At 46.7% G+C, this 26,031-nt stretch overlaps 1 protein-coding gene across 1 annotated transcript in view; it reads right to left on the bottom strand.

Annotated features, from left to right (window-relative positions):
* Positions 1-2,191: 2,191 nt before the first annotated feature.
* LPO (lactoperoxidase) overlaps positions 2,192-26,031 on the bottom strand; it is a 30,909-nt gene continuing 7,069 nt past the window's right edge. Inside the window, exons 3-14 of the mRNA XM_054585470.1 lie at positions 24,465-24,542; positions 23,448-23,535; positions 21,013-21,173; positions 19,476-19,593; positions 19,003-19,132; positions 18,051-18,257; positions 16,500-16,824; positions 14,733-14,893; positions 4,975-5,227; positions 3,955-4,128; positions 3,046-3,283; positions 2,192-2,875 (exon numbers count right to left, since the gene is read on the bottom strand). Of these exons, the coding sequence (XP_054441445.1) occupies positions 2,668-2,875; positions 3,046-3,283; positions 3,955-4,128; positions 4,975-5,227; positions 14,733-14,893; positions 16,500-16,824; positions 18,051-18,257; positions 19,003-19,132; positions 19,476-19,593; positions 21,013-21,173; positions 23,448-23,535; positions 24,465-24,540 (2,139 nt within the window). The 5' untranslated portion in view covers positions 24,541-24,542 and the 3' untranslated portion in view covers positions 2,192-2,667. The remainder of the gene's footprint in view (positions 2,876-3,045; positions 3,284-3,954; positions 4,129-4,974; positions 5,228-14,732; positions 14,894-16,499; positions 16,825-18,050; positions 18,258-19,002; positions 19,133-19,475; positions 19,594-21,012; positions 21,174-23,447; positions 23,536-24,464; positions 24,543-26,031) is intronic.

The raw sequence follows: 26,031 nt of genomic DNA, 5'->3' as shown, positions 1-26,031 counted from the left end.
AGGCTGGGTAAGGGGGTGCAGCGGTAAGGTGAAGGCTGGGCACACCTGGGCTGGCAGCTGCAACCACAGATTTCCCTTCCCTAGGTGCGCCCATCCCGGTTCTGGATGCTGGTCGAGGAAACGAATGACTAGACATTCATTCATATGTGTGTGTGTGCGCATGTGCAATATATATAAATTGCATTATGGGTGTGTGTATTATCTGTGAACATGGATAGTGTGCTGTGTGCTGTACATGTGTGTCATTTATGTGAGTGTATGTGTGTTGTTTCTGTGAGTATTAAGTATAAGGAAGGCAGCAGAGTGGACAGGGGAAGAGCACAAGCTCAGAGGCTAGACTGCTTGGGTTCAAATCTCGGCTCAGCTTCTTACCATCCGTGACCTTGAACACATTTCTCAACTTCACCAAGCCTGAGTTTCCTTCTTCTTTGTAAATAAGAAGAAAACAGCTGATATTACAGCTGTCACGTCTCCTTACAGGGCTCATTTGCCTCCTTTAGTTCTTTGATTGTTGAGCACTTACTATCTGGCAGGCACTGTGCTAGGCACGGAGAACACAGAGAGTCCGACATCATTTCTTCCCTCGTGGACCTTACCCTTTACAATGTCCTGGTTAGCAGAGGTGAACCAGGAAGCCCTGGAGGAATGGCCATGAGCAGCTGGGCTGTGTGTGGTGGTTGAGTTATGGGCCCAGGCGAGCCGGGCTCAGTCAGTCCATGACTCCCTTTTTGCTTCCTTACCCCATTCTCTCGCTTATTCACAGGAGCTGCCTGGAGAGGAACTGAGGCACATTGGCTCTTTTCTACCATTTGTTTGCACCTGATGTTTGTGATAATAAAGTAACACTGATGGGGATCTTTGCCTGTGTCTGCACTGGGGCTAGAGTCTCAGCATAAGGTTTGCTCTGGGCTCTGAACTTGAACAGGTGTGGCCTGTGCCTCAGAGCCCTGTGTTTTCTGAGCTGGGGTGGGGTGTGTGTGTGTGTGGCAAGGGTACCCAGCAGGCTTCCTTTGGCTGATCCATACATGGGGGCAGTCAGTTCTTAGATGCCTCAGGGCCAGGCCAAACTGAGCAGACCCTCCTCCTTCATCTTCCTCCCACACCACCTGGAAAACAGGAACTGTGGCCACCAAGTCCTTATGTTCATTCATTGCTTTAGTAAATATTTGCTACATGCTCACCCTGTGTCAGGTGCTGGGAAATAGAGGAGACGAAAGGCTGTCCTGCAAAGGGTCAAGAGCACAAGCGTGATGGGAAGGCACCTCTGGACCCTGCCAGGTCTCTGCAGCCTGGCATGGTGGCTCAGGGGCCCCCACACAGGGAGCTCCTTCTCACAGTCATGGCTTTCTGTGGCCGGAGCTGAGACAAAGGAAGGAGGGCATTTCCCTATTGACTGGAGTGTGACCCCTCTGTCTGAAAGGTGAACTCCCTTTCCCTCCTGCCCACATTTAGGGAGGGCCACTTGCAGCTGAGAGCCTGAAAGTGTGCGGGGTGCTAGAGCTGATGTACCCATAGGAGCCTCAGGCCACCTTGGGACCTCACCAGAGCAGGATATATACTTCCCATCCTCAGTTCACTGATGATGAGCAGGGTGCTTAGAGGTATGAAGGGGCTTATCTGAGGCCTTGAAGTGGGTACCGGAGCCAGGGCTATAGCTCAGGTCTTCTGGCTCCTGGGCTCTTCCTACAAGGTGGTTAAGTACCTCCTAGCCACCCCCTACCCCACCAGCTGGGGGACCTGGAGGCCCTGCCTGTGCTGACCTTACCCAGAGGCCCATTAAAAAAAAAAAGTGAATATATATTAAGTAGCAGCACATTCTGGAATATTCTGGAGGTGCCCTATAAAGTCCTCCCAGGCTCTAAGATCTACCCTAGAAGAAGAGGGTATTTCCCAGAAGAGCCTCTGGAAGGTAAATTAACTCTAGATGTGGGGGAATCCAGGCACGGATTTCCTCCCTGTTTGATCCCTTGGCATTACCCCAAGCCCCCTCTCTCTCCTTTCTATGGCCGGTGCTGCTTTTCCTGGAGCCCCTCACCTCCTCCTTTTCTTGAAGAGCTCTTTGAAATTCCACCAAACCATGCCCGCTCACCCTGCAGACCTGTGCACACATCTTTATGGTAAAACTGTAAACATCTAGTGTACAGTGATTCCAAGTCCCACCCTCTGGAAGGGAGTGTCACTGCCAGCATCCTTAGTCAATCATCAGGTGTTTATTGAGTGCTCACTGTGTGCCAGCACCTTGCTGTGTGGTACGGGAGACCCTCGGAAGTAGGTCAAGTCCCTGGTTCAAGGAATTTATAATCTAGTTGAGAGGAAATAAGGAAAGATAAGGATGCAAAGGCCACAGCCTCAGCCAAGACTTGTTCCAGGGACAGGGTGGGTGACACCTGGCAAGCAAGACTGGAAGGCATCACAGCAGGTCTACATCATGGCAAATGAGGATTTCCCCCAGCAGAGGAGATGGGGGCGGTGGATTTTGAGTGGGAGCTGGAACGACCAAGGCACTGGCCTTGGGCTTGCGGGAGGTATGTGCCTGGCAAGCGAAGCGAGACCCAGCTGAAAAGAAGGCCTGGGACAGGGTGTGGAGGACTCAGGCACTGGTCCCTGAACATGCTTGAAAGAGCATCGTGGACCAAAGGGAGCTTTCCTGCACAGCGTGGCAGGCCCCTAATTCCCCACTGAGCCCCAGGGTGAGAGGTCCAGCTTCTCAATGGTGGAGCAGTCCACAAAGTCTTGGGGGTAGCTGTTAGCCTTGAATGGGTGCAGCGGGACCTTGGTGATGTGGGTGTTGTCACACACAAGGCGTGAGAAGGACATTTTCTGTAGAGAATCCCGCTGCTTCTTGGTGAAGACCCCAGGGTTCTCCCACCAGAACCTGCAGAAACAGAGGCAGTGTCTCCATACAGCCCGGCTATGGACCCCTCCCTGCCCTGCCATAGGGCAGGTCATTGGGAACATGCTGAGGGCTGGGTTAGCCCTCATGCAGGGGGTGGGGAGCCCACCTCAGGGAAAGACCTGCCTCTCTCCCACTGAGGTTTCACTTGCCTGTCTCCATCTCGAACCTGCTGGAACTGCTTCCCCAGGAGGCAAGCCAGGAGAGGCCCCACCCGGCCCTGTTCTACCAGGGGCTCAGCGACGCTCCCAATCCAGATGTCAATGTTGTCAGGGGTTCCGTAGAGATCTAGGAACTTCTTAGCCAGCATCTTGTTCTTCAGCACAGCGCCCAGCTCCTCCAGCGTCCGAGGCTGCGAGAGGTCACAGAAGCCTCTCCAGGAGTTATACCCTAGGAGGGGGAGGCTGAGGCTGTCTCATCCTGGGGACGACTTGCCCGAAGTCCCCCCTTGGAGTCATACCCACTCCTGTGCCATCAGCCCCAGAATGTCTAGAGCCATAGGAGTCATAGCTTTTGGGACGGGCTTCCACTGTTTTCTACCTGTGGTGCTTCAGTCTCAAGAGGGCTGGCAGGCGACGTGGGTCCTGGCCCTATTCTCAGCGAATATGCAAGCTAAAGAACAGAGATGTTAAATAGCTTGCCTAAGGTCACATAACTAAAAATGGCCCAAGTGGAATTTGAACCAAGGTAGTTTGGCTCTTAATTAAAACATTAAATCACCTTTCCTGGGCATAAAAATATGGCCCCATAGTCATCGATTTCTCTCTATTCTCCTTTTCTTAATTTTTTTTCCTGGGCTTTTAAACTGGTTTTTCAAGTTGGTTGGTGATCTCTTTTTCATTAGAGAAGCTCCAAGATGGTACCAAGATATGGTCCCTTGCCTCTGCATTAGAGAGAATGGAAGACTCCATTTCACAGATGAACAAAATGAGTTTTAAAAACTAGTGCCTCTGCCTTTTGTTTGAGAATTGGCAGATCCTCAGGAAAATAGAAGAGAGTCCTCTGGAACCCCAGAAATAGCTGCAAGCTCCCCAGGCCAGACCAGACCCAGGCCCACTCACCAGGCATCCCGTGGTCCCGGGTGCGCTGTATGTTAATGGCAGCCAGGTCAAAGCCGTGGATCTTCTGAGTGGGCTGGAAAAGCTTGTTGCGCAGCTCTCCTGTCATCAGTTTATCCTGCTTCATCAACTTGGACTTCTTGGCCAGCAGGCCCCGCACCAGAGGGTCAATTCCACCTGCAAGGGAGACCATCCTGGGAATGAGGGGAGGGTGGGAACAGCTTCCACTGCTGATCCCTCCCTCCACCAGACATCACCTTTCAAGTGCAAGTAGGACCAAGGGAACGTCTCCGACTGAAAGTGGGGAGAGAAGAGCACAGCGCAACCTGCAGGGTATCCTGGGGGCACGGGCAGTACAGACCGCCCGCTTTGGCGTAGAAAAAAGGGCCATTCAAGAGATAATGGTATGAGGAGAAGCTTCAGGATGTTTTCCGAGCTCTAGTTCAGAGAGGTGGCTCCTTCTCCTTCCGTGTGTCCCACTGAGGAACACTGCAGCATAGGAAGAGGTAGCAGAAATCTATAGAAAATGGGCCTGACTTGTCAGGCCTTAATTAAGACCAGCTTCAGCACAGCCCAGTCCAAGGTAAAGGGAAGCTGGGTCCAACCTTTAGCACTTAATGGCGGTGGAAAGCTCTAGAGGAGAGTAGAGAAGAGCAACTTATTTACCAAGCCCATGAGCTTTTTTTCTACAGAGGTCAGAGAAGCTGGATGCAGGGAAAGGAGATAGGAAAAAAATGGCCCCTTAGAGGCTAGATGAAGAAAGAATAACTAGTATTTATTGACCGCTTCCTGTGTGACAGGAAGCATTGCAGGGTGCTCTTCCATGTTTTTGTATACCCTGGCGAGGTAGGTACTATGATTGTCTAGATTTTACAGCTGAGGAAACTGAGGCTCAATGAGGACTATTGCCTTGCCCAAGGTCACAGCAAAAGTGCTTGGAGTCTGACTTCCAAGCCAGGTTTCCCTAAAAGCAGGCCGCAGAGTGAGGCAGCCAGGTAGCAGCACTTCCCTGAACGGACCTACCGTCTTTGACTATCCTCCAGCTGTTGAAGAAGAGGGTGTGCAGTGGGAGGTCCGGTTCTGGACCCCATGGCTGATAGTTCTCATCCAGGCGGGACAGCGTGGAGGGGATGTCCAAGTGGCCAAAGCGGAAGGCAAAGGTGAAGACATTGGAAACTCGGGGATCCACAGATTCGTTGTAGCCTCGGTAGGGAGGGACCCACTTCTGCATCTTGACACCTAGCACAATGGGTAGGTAGTCCCTAAAGGTGATAATCTGGAAGGAGAAACCAGGTATGAGGAAAGGGTGTGAGAAGACCCAAATCTCTGCACAGTGAGGTTGGAGAAGTGCTGCAGCCAGGAGGGATGAGCAGTCAAAAATCAAGGAGGACAAATGGATAGCACATGGGTCCAATTCCCTTTCCCACGACCAGACAGACGTTACTAATTGATCATGACATTCTTTCTGCTGATCTCTCATGATTTGTCTCAACATAAGCTCTACTAGTCAGTCACTGGAATTTGGCACTTGAAATGTACTCTCTGTAATCTTTGCTCTAAGTTTATGACCTTGAAGCTAAAGTAACAGTCGTTGTGTATCACTTTAACATAATCGTGTCAGGTTATTAAACTTTTTCCCACACGCCAGGAATGAAGAACCATAGTAATGGTTCACAGGATAACCAAGGGAAGTTCACTCAGTCTCCAGTTCTGAAAGAGGTGCTGCACCTTGGAGAGACTGGGTTTTGTTTTACTGGAAACATTGAACTAACATAAATTAAGAAAAGTTTGAAAAAATAATAAATCATGCCACCATGTAACACAATAATTATATTAATTTTAACTTTTAAAAAGATATATTTTATTGATTATGCTATTACAGTTGTTCCAATTTTACCCCTTTGCCCCCCTCCACCCAGCACCCCATTCCCTCCAGCAATCGCCCCTTACTTCATGTCCATGGCTCATGCAATTAAGTTCTTTTATTTCTCCATTTCCTATACTGTTCTCAACATCCCCCTGTCTATTTTGTAGCTACCGATTTATGCTTCTTAATCCCTACACCTTTTCCCCCATTCTTTCTCTTCCCCCTCCCAGCTAATAACCCTCCAAGTGATCTCCATATCTATGATTCTGTTCCTGTTCCAGTTGTTTGCTTAGTTTGTTTTTTTTTTAAATTCAGTTGTTGATAGTTGTGAATTTGTTGCAATTTTAATGTTCATAGTTTTGATCTTCTTTTTCTTTTTTAAAATTTTTTATTTTTAAATCATGTTTATTCTATTACAATTGTCTCGATTTTGCTCCCCCCTCCTTGATCTTCTTTTCCTTAAATAAGTCTCTTTAACATTTCATATAATAATGGTTTGATGATGATGACTCGTTTAGCTTTACTTTGTCTGGGAAGCACTTTATCTGCCCTTCAATTCTAAATGATAGCTTTGCTGGATAGAGTAATCTAGGTTGTAGTTCCTTGCTTTTCATCATTTTGAATACTTCTTGCCAGTCCCTTCTTGCCTGCAAAGTTTCTTTTGAGAAACCAGCTGACAGTCTTATGGGAACTCCTTTGTAGGCAACTCTCTGCTTTTCTCTTGCTGCTTGTAAGATTCTTTCTATTTAATCTTTGGCATTTTAATTATGATGTGTCTTGGTGTGGTCCTCTTTGAGTCTCACTTGCTTGGGACTCTCTCTGCTTCCTGGACTCGTATGTCTATTTCCTTCACCAAATTAGGGAAGTTTTCTTTCATTATTTTTTTTCAAATAAGTTTTCAGTTTCTTGTTTTTCCTCTTCTCCTTCTGGCATCCTTGTGATTCAGAAATTGGTACGTTTGGAGATGTCTTAGAGGCCCCTTAGTCTATCCTTGGTTTTTTTAAATTCTTTTTTCTTCTCGCTGTTCTGATTGAATGCTTTTTTCTTCTTGCTGTTCTGATTGAATTTTTTTTCTTCTTTATGTTCTAAACTGTTGATTTGATTGTTGGCTTCATCCTCTCCATTGTTGGTTCCCTGTAGGATTTTCTTTATTTCACTTAATGTAACCTTCATTTCTACCTGGGTCTTTTTTATGCTGTTGTCATACTCAATGAGCTCTTTGAGCATCCTGATAACCAGTGTTTTGAACTCTGTATCTGAGAAGTTAGTTATCTTCATTTCATTTATTTCTTTTTTAAATTTTTTTTTATTTTTAAATCGTTTATTCTATTACAGCTGTCTCAATGTTTCCCCCTTTGCCCTCCGACACCCATCCCACCCCACCGCTTGCTCCCAGTCAATTCCCGCTCTGTTGTTCATGTCCATGGGTCATTCATACAGGTTCTTTGATTAGTCTCTTCTTCTCCTTTCCACCATTGTCCTCATTCCCCATCCCCTCTGGTCACTTTCAGTCTGTTCTATGTTTCCATGCCTGTGGTTTATTTTGTTCATTAGTTTATTTTGTTGAATAGATTCCACTTATAGGTGAGATCATATGGTATTTGTCTTTCATCAACTGGGTTATTTCACTTAGCATAATATTCTCCATTTCCATCCATGTTGTTCCAAAAGATAGGAATTCTTTCTTTCTTTCTTTCTTTCTTTCTTTCTTTCTTTCTTTCTTTCTTTCTTTCTTTCTTTCTTTCTTTCTTTCTTTCTTTCTTTCTTTCTTTCTTTCTCAATGCAGATTGATTCTATTTAATTTTTTTAATGTCAAAATCCATTATAAAATATTAAATAATTTAAATTCATTATAAAGTCTCAGCAATTAAAACAACATGACACCAGTACAGAAATGATCAAGTAGATCAAGGAAATAAAATAAGCATTCTAGAAACAAATGTATATATCTAACAATGTAATATATGATTAAATTGATATTTCAAATCAATGGGGAAAATAAGGCTTATTCAACAAATGTGCATGGACCACTATTACTTGAAATAAAACAAATAGAGAGCCCTATTTCACACATTATACAAAAAATATTCAGGTGAGTTAAAAACCAATATGTAAAATCTAAGGAGTTTTAGGAGAAAATACAAAATAATATTTTTCTTACCCTGAAGTAAAACATTCAAACCCAGAAGCTATAAAGTAAAATTTGACAATATGACTATATTAAACATTTAAGACTATATAGTAATATACATATATAAAAAAGTAAAAGGGCAAGTACTAGAATAGGAAAGTATTTGCGACACATCTGAAAAAGGGTTAATAGTTGTTTGTTTGTTTTTTTAGGGAAAAAGTTCTACAGACATTTAATTAAAAAATGGATAAAGAATACCAAAAAGTAATTTAAAACTTTTTAAAAAATAATAGAAATAGGCAAGAAATATACAAAAACATGTTTAGTTTCAACAAATAGTAATGTAACAATTAAAATAACACATAAATGTCACAATTAGATTAAAAAGTATTAATAATATTGGTATTATCAAGTATTGGTAACTGTGAAAGGAACTGGGTATTCATAGACTCTTTTTCTTCATCTTCTTAAAGCAGTCCCTTTAGCATATCTTGCAATGCTGGTTTGGCAGAGGTGTATTCTTTTAGCCTTCTTTTGTCTGGGGAACTCCTTATTTTGCCTTCCACTTTAATTGAGAACCTTGCAGGGTAGAGCAGTCTACCGATGTTGACCCTGTCTGACCTTAGGCAGTCTGTTTGAGACTTCCAGGAGTCTACTGTCTGTGGCTGTCTCCTTCAGCTGTTAATCTAGTTGCTCTGTACTCAGCAGTCAGGCTTTAGCACTACCAGGCCAGGGCCAGTCCTCCTGGGGGCAGGGCTACTTTGTCCTCTCACGCTGTTGCCGCTCAGGGGAGTGGTCTGCCTGAGCAAGATGGCTGCTGTTGTATGGGGGATGAGTCAGCACCGAAATCCGAGCAGCTACTTTCTCAGTTCTCTCCCCAAAGCCTCTTTCCACAGTATCTTCCCAGGCATCTCCACTGCACTTTGTCCCCACCTTTGCCGGAGACCAGGGTAAGTGGCTGCAAATAAAAACTTATTCATTGGCCCTTTAAACAGCTCTTTGCACCTCCAGCCACCTGTCTCTGGCAGAGAGCAACCCTGCCGCTTTTTGCAGCTGGCTGTTATCTGTGTACTGTTTGGGTTCTGGTGCAGTAGGCTGGAGGTCCCGCCTATGGTTTAGACCTTGCTTATATCAGGGGGATCCAACTGTCCATTTCAATATCCTTCTGGTGCTGCCACCTGTTGGCACCCTGCTTGCCTTCTCGAGTCTCTACCTCACTCTTTACCAGTTAGGTTGCGCTAAAGCTGATTTTTCTGTCTGTCGCAGGTTATAAGGCTTTTCTCTCGATATTGTTCAGTTGTTTGTTTCAGGTGATTTCTCCACAATTTAGTTGTAATTGCAGACTGGTCCAGGGAGGAGGTCAGTATGACTTCCACTCGCTCCTACACCATCTTGATTCTCCTCATTTAATTCTTTTTCTGTGGTTTTTTTTTTTTTCTGTTCTTTCATTTGGGCCATATTTCTTTGTCTCCTCAAATTGGCAGTCTCCCTGTGTTTGTTTCTGTGTAGTAGGTAGAGCTGCTTTGACTCCCTGTCTTAGTAATGTGCTCTGTTGTAGAAGAGTGGACCTATAACTTGTGTGGGGTGGAGCCTTAGGTAATTACCAGGACAGGGCAATGCATTTCAATGCTTTGTGACTCTGTGTGGGGAGAGGGTTGGGAGAGGGGACAATTACACTGCCTGTCCTTTGGAGGTTTGCCTGGGAGGAAGCTACTCCTGGCACTCGCCCTTTTCCAGGCACTTCACTTATTCCCTGTATGCTACTTGTGCCTTCCAGCTGTTGCCCTGGTGCTGAATCTCATAGCAGGTGGGTCTGCATAAGTCCTAAGTCCATGTGGGCCTTATAAGAGGAGTCTTCTTAGAATCTTGCAGTTTCTTCCACTGCCCCATTTTACAGCCAGAAGTTATATGGATTTATCTTCCTGGTGCTGGAACTCTGGGCTGCTGGGTGGTCTGGTTTAGGGTTGGGACCCCTTGCTCCTGAGGTATCCCTCCCAATTTTCATCCACCATATGTGAATATGGGACTTTGGTTTCTGCCACCTCTCCACGCCACTCTGCATCTCCATGCCTCTGGCGCCTCTTTACCTCTCTCCATATCTCCGCCCCTCCTACCCATCTGGATGAATGCGGCTTCTTTAAATACTTGGTTGTCAGCCTTCCATACAGCTCGATTTTCTGATGGTTCTGGGTGATATCTGTTTTGTCATCTAGTTGTAAATTTTTTTTTGTAGTGGTGCAAGGAAGCAAAGTATGTTTAATTACATCTCCATCTTGACTGGATGGCTATTCTTCTAATATTTGTCTATATAATACACATTTTCAATAGTTGTAATCCTTGAGAATACAAACCTTTGCATTCTGCTTTTTCACTTAATATTTGTCACATTTCTACTTAGCTCACAATTATATAATTAAATGTGTATAATATTCTATTGTACACACAGATCCTTCTCTCACTCTTTTACTCTTAGGTTGCTTCTAATTTGCTCAGCAGCACAGACTCTGTGGGTGTCATTTTTGGCACAGGTGGTCTGCTCCTTGGGCTACGGGAAGGAGCAGAAGACATAACTCTGCCTTTGGCCACAGTTGGACTGGCCCAGTTTCATGGCACTTGATCTGAAGGGACAGTCAGGGTCATATAGGTTTTCATTTTCTACCATGTGCAGAAAATCAGAGAAAACTCATCTGTAGAGAGAGAGTAGAGAACAAAAAAGAAGTGAGGAGGGGAGCAGAGAGAAGAGAAGGTGAGAATGAGAGTAGCTATTTTAATTCCAGCTGGTTTCCCATCTCTGGCTCCAAGTCTTGCTGAGGCCCAACTACCCTTCTTATCCTGAGATTCCAAGAGAAACCCTTGTCAGCCCGCATTTGACACATATATGAGGTTGAACCAATCCTGAACCTCTGCACTAGCCTGAGTGGGTTTCTTTTTCTTGTAGTCCAAAACGCCTTGTTATGGATCTAATTGTGTCCCCCTCAAATCCACATGTTGAAGCTCTAACCCCTAATATATTTGGAGATTGGGTCTGTAAGGAGGTAACGAAGGTTAAATGAGGTCATAAGGGTAGAGCTCTGATCCAATAGAACTTGTGTCCTTATAAGAAGGGGGAGAGACACAGGGGAAAGACGATGTGAGGACACAGAGGGAAGGTGGCCACCTTGCAAGCCAAGGAAAGAGGCCTCAGGAGAAACCAAACCTGCTAACACTTTGATTTTCCAGCCTCCAGACTGTGAAAAAATAAATTTCTGTTGTGTAAGCTACCTGGCCTGTGATATTTTATTATGGTAGCCTGAGTAAACTAATATAAGTCTTAACTAATCTTTAGGTAGACAATTTATTTTTTATCCTTTGGATGATTTCCTACAAATATCTCCAGCAGGAAGACTTCTGGGCCCCAAATTTTTAAAATAAATATTGAATTCTGGAGATTTTAAGAAGGAAAAGGAAACTCTTTGACAGTTAAAAATAAGTGGATAGGGCACCTGGTTCCAGAGCTAGATGGAGTAGATTTACTTTTCCTTCATGTTCCCCACTAAATATAACTAAACACTCTGGAAATTATTCAATGGACAACAGAAAATAGATGCAGAAGTCTAGAAAGGTGGTGGTCTGGCTGAAGACCTCAGGACTTGAGAAATGACAACATGAGAGTTCCTACACGCCCCAGACTGGGTATGGGAGAGGCTGGCAACCTGGAACTTCTAAAAAGAACAGAAAAAAAAGAGGCTCCAAAATGCCTTCTAGGTCTTGGGCAGGGGAAGTCCAGCAGAGACCTAGTAATAAGCGCCCAAACCTGCTTCACAACCCAAGCCCTTAGCCATCCCAGCCCTCAACCCACAACCCAAGCTGGTGGATGGTTTGATCTGCCTATGGTAGTGGCAGCACTGAAGCCCTGGGTCTCTCTGTTCTTCACCCAGTGGCATAAGGAAACACAGGAGAGGTGGCTTCTGCTCTCCTAGAAAGCTGCTCAGCAGCAGAAGACAGCCAGGAAAGTCTCAGTGTCAGCATGGATTGATTGGGAACCCCAGAAGCACCAGAATAATGATGCGTAAACCCCAAAGAATAAAGCAGACCAGAATAGCATTGCAGAGACTTGGGAGCTAAACTACCATTGGAACAAATGTCCACAAAAGTATGCCAGAACCTAGAGGCTAAACCTAAATGGTAAGTGCGTGCTTAAATAGAAGACTTAAATAAGCTCAGGAGTCTCCTAACATAACAACTAAAATGTCTAGGATACAACTGAAAAATCGTTCATAATATCAAGAATGAGGAAAGCCAAAATTTGAATGTGAAAAGACAACAGTGACACAAATCAGATGTTGGAATTATCTGTTAAAGATTTTAAAACAGCTGTCACAACAATGCTTCAGTGATCAATTATAAGCTGTCTTGAAACAAATGAAAAACAGAACATCTCAGCAAAGAAGTAGAATTTATAAAAACAAACAGACAAACTGAAATTGTAGAACTGAAAATACATTAACTGAAATAAAATACATATTAGATAGACCCAGTAATAGGGTGGAGATGACAGGATAGAATTGAAGACAGGTCAATAGAATGTAGTCAATCTGAAAAACAGAGAGGAAGTAGACTAAATGGAGTCACACAAATATGCTCATGTAGCCCTGGCTGGTGTGGCTCAGTGGGTTGAGTACCAGCCTGTGAACCAAAGGGTTGCTGGTTCAATTCCTGGCTAGGGCACATGCCTGGGTTGTGGGCTGGGTCCCAAGTCAGGATGTGCAGGAAGCAACTGATCTATGTTTCTCTTGCACATTGATGTTTCTCTCTCTCCCTTCCTTCCCCTCTCTCTAAAAATTAATAAATAAAATCTTTTTAAAAATATGGCCAACTAATTTTGACAAAGGAACAAAAGCAATTCAATAGAGGAAAGATAGCCTTTTCAGTAAGTGGTGCCAAAGCAATTAGACACCCATAGACCAAAAAAAGAACCTTTCCTAAACCTTACACTTTATACAAAAATAACTTTAAATGTAATGCACTTAAATCTAAAACAATAAAACTTTTAAACAAACACACAAACAAAAATAGGAGAAAAATCTTTGGGACCTATGAGCAGGGGAAGAGTTCTGAAACTTGACACCAAGGACACCATTCATGAAAGGCAAAACATTTGACAAATTTGATCTCATCAAAATAAAAAATGCCTGCTCTGCAAAAGACCCTGTGAAAAGAATGAGAAGACAAAAGTACAGACTGGGAGAAAATATTTAAAATCATGTATCTGACATAGGGCTTGTATCTAGAATATATAAAGAGCTCTCAAAACTCAACATTAAAAGACAATCAATCCAATCTGAAAATGAGCTGAATATATGAACAATTATTTTACTGAAGAAGATACACTGATGGCAAATAAGCACATGAAAAGGTGTTCAATATGATTAGCCGTTAGAGAAATGCAAATTTAAACTGCAATGAGCTATCACTACACACCCAGCAAAGAGGGGCAACAATTGTGACAACACCAAATAAAGAGCAGGATGCAGAGAAACGGAAGCATTGGCACATTGCTGGTAGGGGTGTCAAATGATATAGTCACTCTGGAAAGCAGCTTGGCAGTGTTTTAAAAAAACTAAAATGGACTTGCCATATGACCTAGCAATCACATCCCTGAGCATGCGTCCCAGAGAAATAAAAATATTTTCATGTAGAACTTACACAAATGCTCATAGGAGCTTTATTCATAATAGCCCAAAACGGAAAACTACCCAAATGTCCTTCAATAGGTGAATGGCTAAACAAACCATGAAATCCTACTCAGTAACAAAAAGGAATAAACTATTCATAGATGCAGGGACTTGGATGAACCTCAGGGAAATCATACTGAATGTAAAAAGCCAATCTTAAAAGGATACATACTGCATGATTTCATTTACATAACATTCATGAAATAACAAACCGTAGAGATGGAGAACAGATTAGCGGTTGCCATGGGTTAGGGTTACGGAAAGGAGAGGGTGGATGCAGCGATAAAAGAGAAGCACGAGGGAGTCTTGTGGTCATGGCAGAGTTAAGCATCTTTATTATGCCGGTGGTTACATGAACTTACACATGTGATACAATTGCACAGAGTGACACACACGCGCAATTGTATTTATAAGTGGTAAAATCGGAATAAATGCTATGGCTTGTATCAATGTTAACTTCTTGCTTTTGATATTACACCATAGTTACACAAAATCTTGGCATTGGGGGAGGCCAAGTGCATGTACATTTTTTTTTTACAACTTCTTGTAAATCAAGAATTATTTCAGGATTTTTTATTTTGAAAATATATTCATGTTTAACAACAGCATATATCAAGCTTTCTAAGGCTTTTCTAGTTGGTCAATCAGCCAGTCAGGAGCAGTTGGCAATGCTTGTGACAAGTGGCTTAGGTGCATGGAATTGGAAAAAAGAGATAACCCAAACAAAATAACCAAAATAACTACTATGTAACCACCCCAGGAGTGAGGGGCCCTCTAGCCTTTGGATGGCCGCTGGGCAGGCACACCAAGTGCCAAACCTATGAATGACTCTGTCCAGTACTCTGTATCCAGGGGCTTACTTTGGGGAAGAAACGCTAAAGAAACAAACAGGAGTGTTTAAAAGGAGACAATCCGAAAGAAGCAGCAGAGAAGAAGAAGAGGGAAACGAAGGCATGAATAGTAAAGGAGGCAGCAGAGGTGCGGCTGGGGCAGGCACAGGGCAGAGCCTGGAGCGGAAGCTGCCGGGTGGGGCAGGGGAGCGGGGGTGGGTGTTGCTGGGCCTCTGTACCTGCACGAAGGCTCCCAGGATTTTCCGAGCTTCCTGGTAGAGCTTCTCTCCATCCCACTGAGGGTTAAGTCTCTTTAATTCCCTGGCCAGCCGGTTGTGCTCTCGAAGAAGGAGGGTGTGGGAAACGGCCAGAAGGGTATGCTCTGTGCTTCGGGAATCTCCTGAAAGCCCAGAAGGCAGGAGGTAGGTTCCGCCCGAGTAGCCCCAGAACCCAGTAGCCTGCACCAAAAACTAAATGGTGGTGCCACCCCCCAGGGAACCTCTCCTAAGCCCCTCTTTGCAGTTAACTTAAGGGAAATAAGATGGAGAGAGATCAGAATGGGGACCCATGGGGTTGAATCTCAGCTCTGGGCGCCTGCACATTCGCGCGCGTGAACACACACACTTTTTAGCTGTGTGACTTTGCACAAGTTATTTAATAATTCTAAGCCTCAGTCTTCACACCTGTGAAAATGGGGATAATAAGGCCAGCCTCATAAGACTGTGGTAAAGACTAAAGATGATATTAAAAAGTAAAATTTTGCTAATTTACAGTCCCAACTACCTTTAAAGATGGAGTTGGCTGTACAAATAAACAGGGAACTTTGTATTGTGTGAAGCAACTTTGAAGGTTTTGGGAAGGCAAGTCTGAGGGTAGGAGCCTGGGTAGGGCTGAAGTCCTATGTAGGATAAAGGAAGAAGAATCTGGGGTTGGGGGGAACAGAATGGGGGGTGTCAGGTAATTGGTAAAAGACAGGTATTTCTCAAGGAACTCCTCCTTGGGTCCTCTAATCATCAGGAAGGTCTGTTGAATTCACAAATCCTTGGTCTTAGTACATATTTTTGTGAAAAACAGGGAAGGGCTCGGTTTTATGTCTGGATGGATATGTGTAGACACAGAATCTAAAAGATCTGCAAAAAAGACCTGGGCCTAGGGGCTGGCCTCTGCCATGCCAGGGTGGGCAGGGCTTGGCCTGGGACAGTGAATTTTTAGCAAAGGGAAGACCCCCAGAGGCCAAAGGCAGAGAGGACCAGGAGGGCATGAGACCCCAAATGAGCAGAACTGGGAGGCTTTGGTTGTGCACAGGCTATGGAGTGTGGGCTTTATGCCAAAGCTTATAAAATGCCTTAAAAATATACTCCTCTTAATCTAGAACTTCCTCCTCTAGGAAGTTATCTTAATAAAATTATTAAAGTGAGCACAAAAATTCATCAACAAGGGTGTTTATTACCTAAAAACAACAACAAAAAATCACAGAAAAACTAAAAATGATTTGAATGTCTCCAAGTAAGGTTGATAAAATAAATCATGGAATAAATGTCGTGTAATCCCAGGTAGACATTAAAAATCATGTTGTAGAAGAATATTTAAATGATGTATTAAACACAAACAGCAGGTTATAGAGCATTACTATATGATCCTGATTATATAAAATGATATAGAACTATAATAGAATAACCTAGAAAGATAGGCCTTAAAATGTTAGCAATGATTTTCTGTGGGTGGTGGGATTTTGTTGATCTTCTTTACGCTTTTTATGGACTCCCTTAACTCTTTTTTTTTTTTTTTTTTTTTTTTAGTGAACATGTGTTCTTAGATTCTGTGTTCATCTGGGCCCTTCTGCCAGTCCTGAACCAGTGCCAGAGGCAGGGGTGGCTTGGTGTGCATTTTTCCAGAATAGGATGAGAATTCCCTAGAAGCTGCCCAGTAGCCTCATGAAGTTTCTCTGGCCTCTCTCTGCTCTCCTCCCCCTGTCCTTGGGCCCTCTGTTCCTACCTGAGACTCACCTGCCAGGAAGCAGGGCACATGGGCAGTGGTGTTGATGAACTCACAGGGGCTTGGCTTCTTCTTGTCAAAGGGCAAGTAGGCCAGCCCGTGGTCCCAGACCTCCTGGTTGACAGCCATGAGGCCCAGGGGGCTGCTGAGGTTGCGGAGGCGGCTGGCCAAGCTGGGCTCAGGGCCATACACTAAACTGGCATCCAGGAAGGAGTTCAGAGCGTTGATCTGCTCTCGGGCCAGGGTCTGGTAAGGTGGAGTGGGGCAGACGAAGCCGGCTCGGAAGAAGGTCATGCACTTCCCTTGAGTCTTCAACTTAGGGTCATTGCGCGGGAACTGCAGAGAGATTGGGAGTGGGTGACTGGGCAGAGGTGGTACAGCTGGGCCCTGGCAGCCCCTCCCCAGGGCAGATGTGGGTGAAGCTGGCAAAGATGCTGATGGTGTCCTCCTGGGATCCTCATATCAGACACTGGCTCTAGACCCCTCCCGCTGATGTTACACATCCTGAGCCCACAACACCCTGCAGTTCATTACATCTCGCTGTGTGAAAGGACGGGGGAGAATTAGCCAATCTTTCAGAGGTAGGGTTTCAAATTTTTGGTGCAGGGAGAGCCCTGAGATCCCTGGACAGGGAAGCAGAGAATGAAATAGGCAAGAGTTTGTTAAGACTCACTAACAACAGCTACCATGTATGTATTTTGCTCCTACCATGTGCTAGGCATCATGCACATTTTCTCACTTTGGACTTCATAAAACCCTAAAGGTAGCTAATTCAGTCCCATTTTATGGGTGAGAAAACTGAGGCTCAGAAAGGTTGAGTACCTTGCCCACAAGCTTACAAACTGGAAGGGAAAGATGTGAGACTCAAATCCATGTTGGCCTCACTTGACAGCTCGGGTTCTTTATACCGTAGCATGTAGCCTTGATTTGCTTGTTGTTTGAGCTAATAAATCACTCTCTAACCCTAAAAGCCACGAATAAGAAGCAAAGGGGCACCAGTGCAAGTTCCTCTCCCTTCCTGCTAGAAATTCCAATTTCTGATTCACCCATCAAGTTTCAGCTCTTTCTGGGAGTAGCTTTCCAGGACCCCAGGATGACTTATTACATCAGGGTTCCATAAACCTTACTGTGTATAAAATGACTCTCCTAGTAAACTGTAGGTCTCATATCCCAATGTCTGGGATGAGGCTTAAGATTCCCCCTAGGTCCCCATGTGGTGCCAATGCTGCTGGCTGGGGACATAGACAACCTTCCCCAGAGCATCCCAGTTTTGCCATTAGAGGTTACTTGTCTATTTCCAATGCAGTCCCTTTGTCCTCAAGGGAAGGAACATTGTCTGATTTGCCTTTGAATCCCCAGCACATAGGGCACTCTCTGGCAAAAAGCAGATGATTAATGTCTATTTACTGAATAAATGGATGAGTGAATGAATGGACATGTGAGGAGTGGGAAGCTGTCCTATCAGCATTCAAGGTCTCCTTTGAGACCCTGGCCAACAGACTGGAAATGTCTGCCCCATCAGGGAGGCCAGAGCTTGTTGGGACGTTCAGTGCAGTACCTACCATGATGGGAAAGCAGTTGTCTCCTTGGATACAGTACTTGTCACATTGCTCTTTGGAGTGCTCGCTGCTCCCCAGCTCAGTGTCAGGGGCAAAATCCAGGTCGTGGTCCACAATTTGACCCCACTGCATGAACAGCAGGGACGTATTTTGGTCCAGAACACCCTCCTCATTCACGTAGCTTGCAATCTGGTTGGATACCTCACGGGCCTCCAGAAGGAGAAAAAAGGGGAGGGAGGGTACAGGAAAAAGTGTTCTGAGGATTCAGGTTCAACTGCAGGCGTTTGAGTACCTACAATTTAACAGGTATATTTAATCCCTATGACAAACTTGTGAGGTGTGTGGCGTTATCCCCATTTTGTAGATGAGGAGACTGAGTCCCAGAGACATGAGGTTAGTTCTCCAAGGTCGGCTACAAAAGGACAGGGACGGGAGTAAATGCAGGCGTGTATGACTTGATGGCTTTGCAAGGCCAGTGCCCTTCGACTGGAAAGGGAAAACAAAGACAGGCAGCCTCCGAAGTGCCGCTGAGCTGCCAGGTGTCTGGGAAGAGGAGAGGGGCTCAGGGGGAGGGGCTGCCAACTCGGATGAGGCCAGCAGATAGGACCTCCAGGCGAAGAACAGCTGATGCGCTCCAGGGGAAGGGCAGGGTAAGCACGAGCAGGATGGGGTAGGGAGGCCATCTGCCTCGGGGACCTCAGGGGATCTGGCCTGTGGGCAACCGGGACGTGACAGCCACTCGGCTGGGCTCCGGGCTGGCTCCGAGTTCTGCTGCCCTCTCGTGGCAGTTTGGGGAGTATTGCCAGGCAGCAAGTCCAAATGTCCATCTCTCTCCTGAAGCAGCTCTCACCTAGCTCTCAGTCCTTGTTTGGTGTGTCGGGAGTGCATCCGGTCCCCTCTGACTTCCATCCTTACCAGCCTCCCGACCCCCACCCCTGCGCTGGCTTGGCCTTACCAGTGGGATCGGGAAGCCGTTCCGCTTCTTTCCCGGCGTCCACCCGAAGGGCAGGGAGAGCCCGTCCTCGTATTCGGCCGGCAGCCAGCGCGCCAGCGCCCTGTTGGCGGCGCCTAGCGTGGGGTTCCTCCTGAAACCGGACAGGGCCCGCACTCAGCTTCGGCCAGTCTACTCGGGGGTTCGCTTCTACGCACATCCCACAAGGATCCCCTGGGGAAGGACCGGGAGCGTCTGCCCGAGGGAAAGGTGCTGCTTCCAGTGGGATCCAGTCGTCTCTTTGGAAGGTGGGGGCGTTAGGGGAGGGTTCCAACGGGACAGAGTCCGGTGGGGCGACAAGTTTAGGAGAGTAAGGCAGCAGAAGCTCTGCTTGGAATGCCCAAGCAACAAGGCCCTGGCTGGGCTGGGCGGCGCTGGGCGGGTGGGCACGGTGGGGCAGGTGGGCCTGTCGCCCACGTCCGCCCAAGCCCACTCACCTGTTATTACAGTCTCCTGTAATGGTGCGGTAAGGGCTGTCATAGTCGCATCTCACCACCGGAACAGGGGCACCACAGCCCACCTCCCGAGAGAGGACAGTCAAGTCCAGGTTCGCGTCTGAAACAGAACGGACACCGGTGAGGCTGAGTTCTTCCTCCATTCTGAGGCACCGCGGGAGGTAGGAAAGGGAAAACAGGGCGGAACTTATATTTTGGGTAATATAGTCTATGTCCTAAGAAAGCATTTCTGAGGTGGTGTCTCATTTCCTCCTGACAGTTCATTAAGGAAAGAATTTAAATTCCCAATTAAACTGAGACCACAGTGCTCAAGAGACTTGCCCACGGCCACACAGGTAAGATTAACTGTGCAAGGCCCCAGAATTGTTAGTAATTCTTTGTCTGTCAGGTCATTTGAATTAATAGACTTTTTTTTTTTTTTTAGAATAAAAATACCCCTTAGAGGTTAAGCACATGTCCACATGAGGGAGTTTGATAAGATTGCCATCTTCTAAAGCATCACTGACATCTTAAGCACTAAGCAAGCAGGAATCTAGATAGGAAAGATGTTGGAGAGTGACAGGTCATTTCTAAGTAAGGGTCACTGTGGTCTTGGGAGGAGCAACATAATGGGGGGCTTTAGGCATCAGAGGCTTCCATGTGGGCACAGAATGGAGAGAGCTCCAAACTCCTGATGCAGCCTGTGACCCATCGTAGCACCCACAGAGAAAGACAGGCAAGGAATCTGGCCCTGGGGGGCTTCTTCAGGGGGACCATCTGTGAAAGCTGGCAGGGGCTGGGGCTCATCCCCCCTCACCTCTGAACCTCAGAGTCCAAAGCGCTGCCTACTTCTCCCTACCTTGTCCCAGTTTGCTTCTTTTGGAACTTTGGAATTTGCCCAAGTCCCAGGCTACACATCTCCTCTTACTGGATGTGCTTCCAGGGAGAATCTGCAACCTTTCGCTCCGGTCTGATCCAAACCCCTCCCTCCATGATTCTCTATGAACTGTGATATTTGATAGGCGGTGGGTGTGAAAGGGTGGGGAGAAGTCATGAGCCATCCATCAGCTCATTGTTTCAGCTCCACGTTACTGAGAAGAAGTTGGAAATCTTATCTCCTGTGATATAAGCCTCGTAAATCCCCAAGACACTGGTGACTTAACTGTTCCCTTCACAGACAGAAAGTGGGGACATTGTGGTTTGGAACAGAGAGCCCATGTTTATTGACTTTAGTACTTCCTCTGGATAGAGGTCACACAGATGGTATTCTACCAAGAGCATGAATGTCCCTTCGTTTGGAGCGGACAGTGTGACCTTGCTGGGCTTTTAAGTTCCTGCCTCTGCAAAAAGGAAAAAGGAAGAGCATTGGCCTAGTTGTTCTCTCAGCCCCCGCTTGCTCTGCAGTTCTAAGAAGGGAGAGACAGGAGTGCTTCTCCAAGGAAATGGCTCCTCATAGGGAACACAGCCGTTGGTGGCTCCTGCTGTCTCCCGTGAGAAGATGACCCCTTCTTGTCATCAGAGGGCTGGGGGTTTTCTGTACCTGTGGCATTGGTCAAGGTCGCTTTCTGCCTCAGTCGCTTTAAGGAATGCTCCCACACCTGCCCGTTGCGGATGGCCGTGCGCGCTTGGCCCTTGGCATGCTTGAGGTACTCTGAGAGCCGTCGGGTGTTGGGCGTTTCGGAGCTCAGGGCCATCTTCAGCCTACAGTGAAGACAAAGGAGGCTCGTGACCGGGCCCCTGGGGCTGTGACCTATAGAAGGGGTGTGAGGTGGTATGTGTGTAGCAAGGCCACGGAGGGTATGGGTGGCACACCGGAGACAAACACTCCCTGAGTTCTTGGGATCTTTTCTCAGTTCTCTTCTGATGCCTCTGGAAAATCTCTTCTGGGAAGAGGAAGCTGCCATGAATCTTTAAGCTTTGCTAGGTCTGGTTGCGAGGGAAGGCCGGGAGAGGAATATGAGTGCTGCCTGAGTTAGAATCGGGGTTGCATCTGTGCTGGCCGCCACAGGCCCGATTGGGAAGCCTTAGTAACACCGATGTCCCAGGACACACAGATTCGGATTCAGACTCGGGAGCCCCTGAGGCTCTGTGCGGTTCTCCTGCCTGCACTGACTCACCAGGGACTTACCTCCTGCTGGGCCTCAGGCTCTGCCGGGCTCTGTGGGAGCAGGCAGGGCTTGGGCAGGGGGGCCCTGTCTCCACCCGCACAGCCTCCGCCCTCATCCTAGCCTCCGTTCTCTCCCACCTGGAGAGCCGCAGATGCCTCCTGAGTGGGTCCCTGCCATCCGTTCTCTACGTGGCTGCTGGAGTGAGCTTTCTCAAGTGAAATTCGGACCATGCCACCCTCTGATGAAAGCACTTCGTTGGCTTCCCCTGGGATGTGCATGAATCCATCTGCTTACTGCATGCATGCTCATTATATTGTGTAAACCATTGCCTCTATCTAGCTCCAAAACATTTTTGTTGACCCCAGAAGAGACCCTATGCCTATTAAGCAGTAGCTCCCAATTCCTCTCCTCTTCTCGTCTTCCCCCACCAGCCCCTAGCAACCACTAATCTGCTTTCTGACTCCGTGGCCCTTGGGGTCCACTTCTCTGTCCTCACCTGTGTGTGCTCCTCCTTGCCTACTACCTCCGCCAACATCAGACTTCTTTCTGTTTCCTGAGCACTCTAAGCTCTTTCCTGCCCCAGGGCCTTTGCCTTTCCTGTTCCTAGTCCCTGGAATACCATCCCTCTTCAGGGCTGGCTCCTCCTTGTTGTCCATCATGCTTCCTTGATTCCTGTACCAGGAATAGCAACCACTGCTCTGTTTATTCCTTCATTCCATCACCAGTCCTGAGTTACTGGTTTGTCTGTGTGTTTGTGTAACAAGCTGTTTACATGTGATGCCTTATGTCTGCATGAGGCCTCTGAGCTCAAGAACTAACCAGTGAGGACAAGTTCCAAAGCAGGGCTGGTTGTCCTGTGCATGAGTTACAGAAGAGGTGGTGAACACCAACTTCGTAGTTTTTATTCTAACCCCAGCTCGGGGCTGTGCAAGGGTTGACATTAAGCGGAGGGAGAGAATTTGCATTTGGAAATAGTTGCTGGAATACCTCGTGCCACTGTGAGAGGCTTCCTCTTTGCTTTAATTCTAGTGACAAGGGCCTTAGGAGGAAGGTGCCACTGGGTGTCCCGAGTTATGATGGGCTATTAATACCTTTCCAGGGAGCCTAAAGGAAAGCAGTGGCGGCTGGGGCTGTGCCAGATCTCCCTTTGGGGTCAGCTGAGGCCAGACCTTGAACCATATCCCTGCTAAGCTTCTTCCTTTGACCTCTTTGCCCCTTTACTCCATTACAGCTTTCCTGAGAGCCCTCCCTAATCAGTCGGCCGCATGTGAACCCAGGTCTCAGGTTCTGCTTGTAGGAAGTGACCTGGGTCCCTCAATATTAGTTGAATAAATGGAGAATTTCCACCTACATGTTTTCTGAGACTCTGGAATGCATGACCCAAGGAAACACTGGCCATGCCGAAGGAAGTGCTTACCCCTAGGGAGGTCACGGCTGATCTGAGAGATACAAAGTAACTCTTTTCTTAAATATTGGTACATATCGGATGCATAGGTTCAAAGTCATGACTAGCTGTGTGTTTGTACATGGCTAACGGTAAGCCGTAACACTTAAGCCATCAGTTTCATTATGACATGTGTTTTGTAAGGGTGTGTGGTATTTGACCTATGGTGCAGATTTTTTGACTGCAACCTTTGCAGGGTTTTACTGGATTAGATTAGACATCCTCTTCAAGGTTACCCGCAGGATGAGGATTTCAGGATTTGTGGGCTATTATTCCTCCTTGCCAAGTGCTCCAAGGTGGGGAGGGGGGAATCGGCATATTATATAATTGCTTTGGCTCATTGGCTTGTCAGGGCTGGCCTAGATGTGCTTGTCATTAACAGGAAGCTTAGGAAGGGAAGTATGTTGTGTGTGTCTCACGCACCTTGTCCGGGATTCGAGAAAGGCCTTGTTGACTTGGCCCTTGATCTGACTCACAGCATCAGGGATGGCAGCAGTGCTGGCGGTCTGTTCTTGGAGGGAGAGAAACAAGCAGCAGGGTATCAGACACCGCTCCTCTGAGATGCTCTCGGCCTCCCTCTCCCTCTTTCTCAGCCATTACCCAGCCCCCAAATCTGAGCAGGCAAAAGATCAAGATTAGGAAACTTTCACAAGAATCCTCAAGGACAAAAAGCACAGAATGGGAAGAACACTCTGTTGTCCTCAGTAAGATGTCAAAGCTGGTCCTCAGGAGTCCGCTAGAATACCCAGGGATGGAATTAAGGCGCGTGGCTGTTCCGGTTGGCTCAAGCTACTGGGCTGTGGGGAGGTTTCTGGTTCTTAGTGAGATGGACCCTTAAGCAAGTCCATCAAGGACTTAGCTGACCACCAGAGCCCTGGAGTAGGGAGAAGGTGGTGTAGGACAGAGGTGGGAGTCCTCATTTCTACTCATATGGGGGTCTTGGTGTGGGGTAGGCAGGATGCATTCTCTGAAAAAGAGGAGTGTAGTGGATTAAATAGTGTGCCACTAAAATACAGGTGCTCACAGAACCTCAGAATGTGACCTTATTTGGAAATAATGTCTTCACAGACATAATTAATTAAAATAAGGTCTTACAGGTATAGATTAAGGTGGATTCCAAATCCAATGATATGGTTTTACAAGAGGAGGGGACGCAGAGGACACAGAGAAGAAGGCCGTGTGAAGATGGAGACAGAGACTGGAGTGATGCCACTGCAAGCCAAGGAGTCTCAAGGATGGCCAGGAGCCCCCAGAAGGTGGAGGAGGCAAGGACAGAGTCTCCTCTAGAGCCTTAAGAGGAGTATGACCCTGCCAGCACCTTGATTTTGGACTTCTAACCTCCTAAACTATAGGAGAGAAAAATGCCTGTTGTCTTAAGCCAGCTAGTTTGTGGCCGTTTGCTATAGCAACCCCAGGAAACCAATACAGGGAGACACTTACCACATCTGGCAGATGCTGCAGTGTGGAGCAAGGTCAGGGAAGTTAGGAGGCCCGGGACCCAGAGAAGGACCCACATTGCTGAAACAAGATCCAGATCATGGTGTGAGCCTTGCAGAGCCCCATGGGAGGGTCTGAATCACAGAAAGGAGATGGTAAAGCAGAGAAGCCCAGGGGATACCAGACACCCTAACATTAGAACAGCTCAGGGGAAGCGACAATAACTAAGTATCTACATAAGTGCAGGCCTATGCTAGGTACTGGAAAGAGGCAGTGGGAGGGAAAGAACTCAGGCTTCGGGGTCTGGAGGTCATGCATTGTAGTTCTGATTTGTTCTAACTAGCTCTATGAGGTTTGGCAGGTTACTTAACATCTCTAGGTCCCTGGCTTGTCAAGTGAGGAGGGTTGGACCAAGTGATCCAAGATTTCCAATGCTGCCTGTGACCCTGTACCTGTCTTGCCACCTGTCTTGAGGAGAAATGCTGCTACCAAACATGGGACACGTCCGTGGGGTTCCCTGCAGGATATTTTGCTCCCTGCAAGCCATCTCCTCTGGCCCAGGAGCAGGGGAGTGCGACCAAGAAGCAGACACTCAGCTCCTGCCTTCAGAAATGGCAGGGGCTTTGCCCTCCTTCCAAAAGCCAATTTGATGGGGACACAGGAATGAACGTTGTGGCAAAGCTCAGACTCCCCTGGGCTCACAGCTCTGTCCAAGACTGCCTGCGAGATTCCAGCTTCCTTCTTCAGGAGCTTGACTCTGCACCTGAACATCAGACTAAAAACCATCTTGCAGACCTGCACAGCTTTGTCTGCTGATGAGGGGCTTAGGGGCTCAGCATGTTCATTAGGTTTGGTGGAATAGGCAGGTGTCCCTGTGCAGATGGAATGATCACATGTTTAGACTATGCTCTTGGCAGGCCCTCAGCTTTCATAGGAAAGCCCAGGGTCAGCCCTCAGTGGGCATTCACCAGTGGACTCCGGAAACAGGCCAAGGAGAACATTCTGAGGTTGGCCGCCCCATCCATATTGAAGTTCCCTAGGAGACAGCATGGTTCTGGAGCTTTGCCTAAGAGATCGCCCAGGCAGCCTGCCAGACCCACTCTGGATATCTCCCTTTGGATTAGGCCAGGCCAGAAAAGGAGGACTGTGTTCCTGGACCAGTTAATTTCAGCCTCTCTCACACTCCCCCAGTCTTTTCCTGTCATTTTGTGATCCCCTTAGTAATTGTTATCTTGTTTAATGTTGTTATGAGCTAACTCTAGGAAAAAAGGCAAAGTATGAATAAATACTTCCCTGACCAAGATTCTCCCTAGATGCCTTTTTTTTTTTTTTTTTTTTTTTTTTTTTTTGCCAAGAGGAGCTCTCTTAACCCTTCACTGGGCTCCTGTCCTTGTACCTACATGGACCCAGGTAGAACCAGCCAGAGTCCTCTTTGTAACTTGAGGAAACCATTGAGCCAGCAGAAACCTGCCTTTTCTGGCAAACAAAGATAATGGTTTTGGAGTAAAAGGTATTGTTGGGGGATGTGTGTGTGTGTGTGTGTGTGTGTGTGTGTGTGTGTGTGTACACA

Source organism: Pteronotus mesoamericanus, unplaced genomic scaffold (genome assembly GCF_021234165.1).
Source record: "Pteronotus mesoamericanus isolate MK-2021 breed Mesoamerican mustached bat unplaced genomic scaffold, CSHL_Meso_final contig_84, whole genome shotgun sequence".
In the NCBI taxonomy this organism is placed as follows: domain Eukaryota; kingdom Metazoa; phylum Chordata; class Mammalia; order Chiroptera; family Mormoopidae; genus Pteronotus; species Pteronotus mesoamericanus.
The sequence above is the reverse complement of the archived record's forward strand: the minus strand, read 5'-3'. Positions and strand labels throughout refer to the sequence as shown.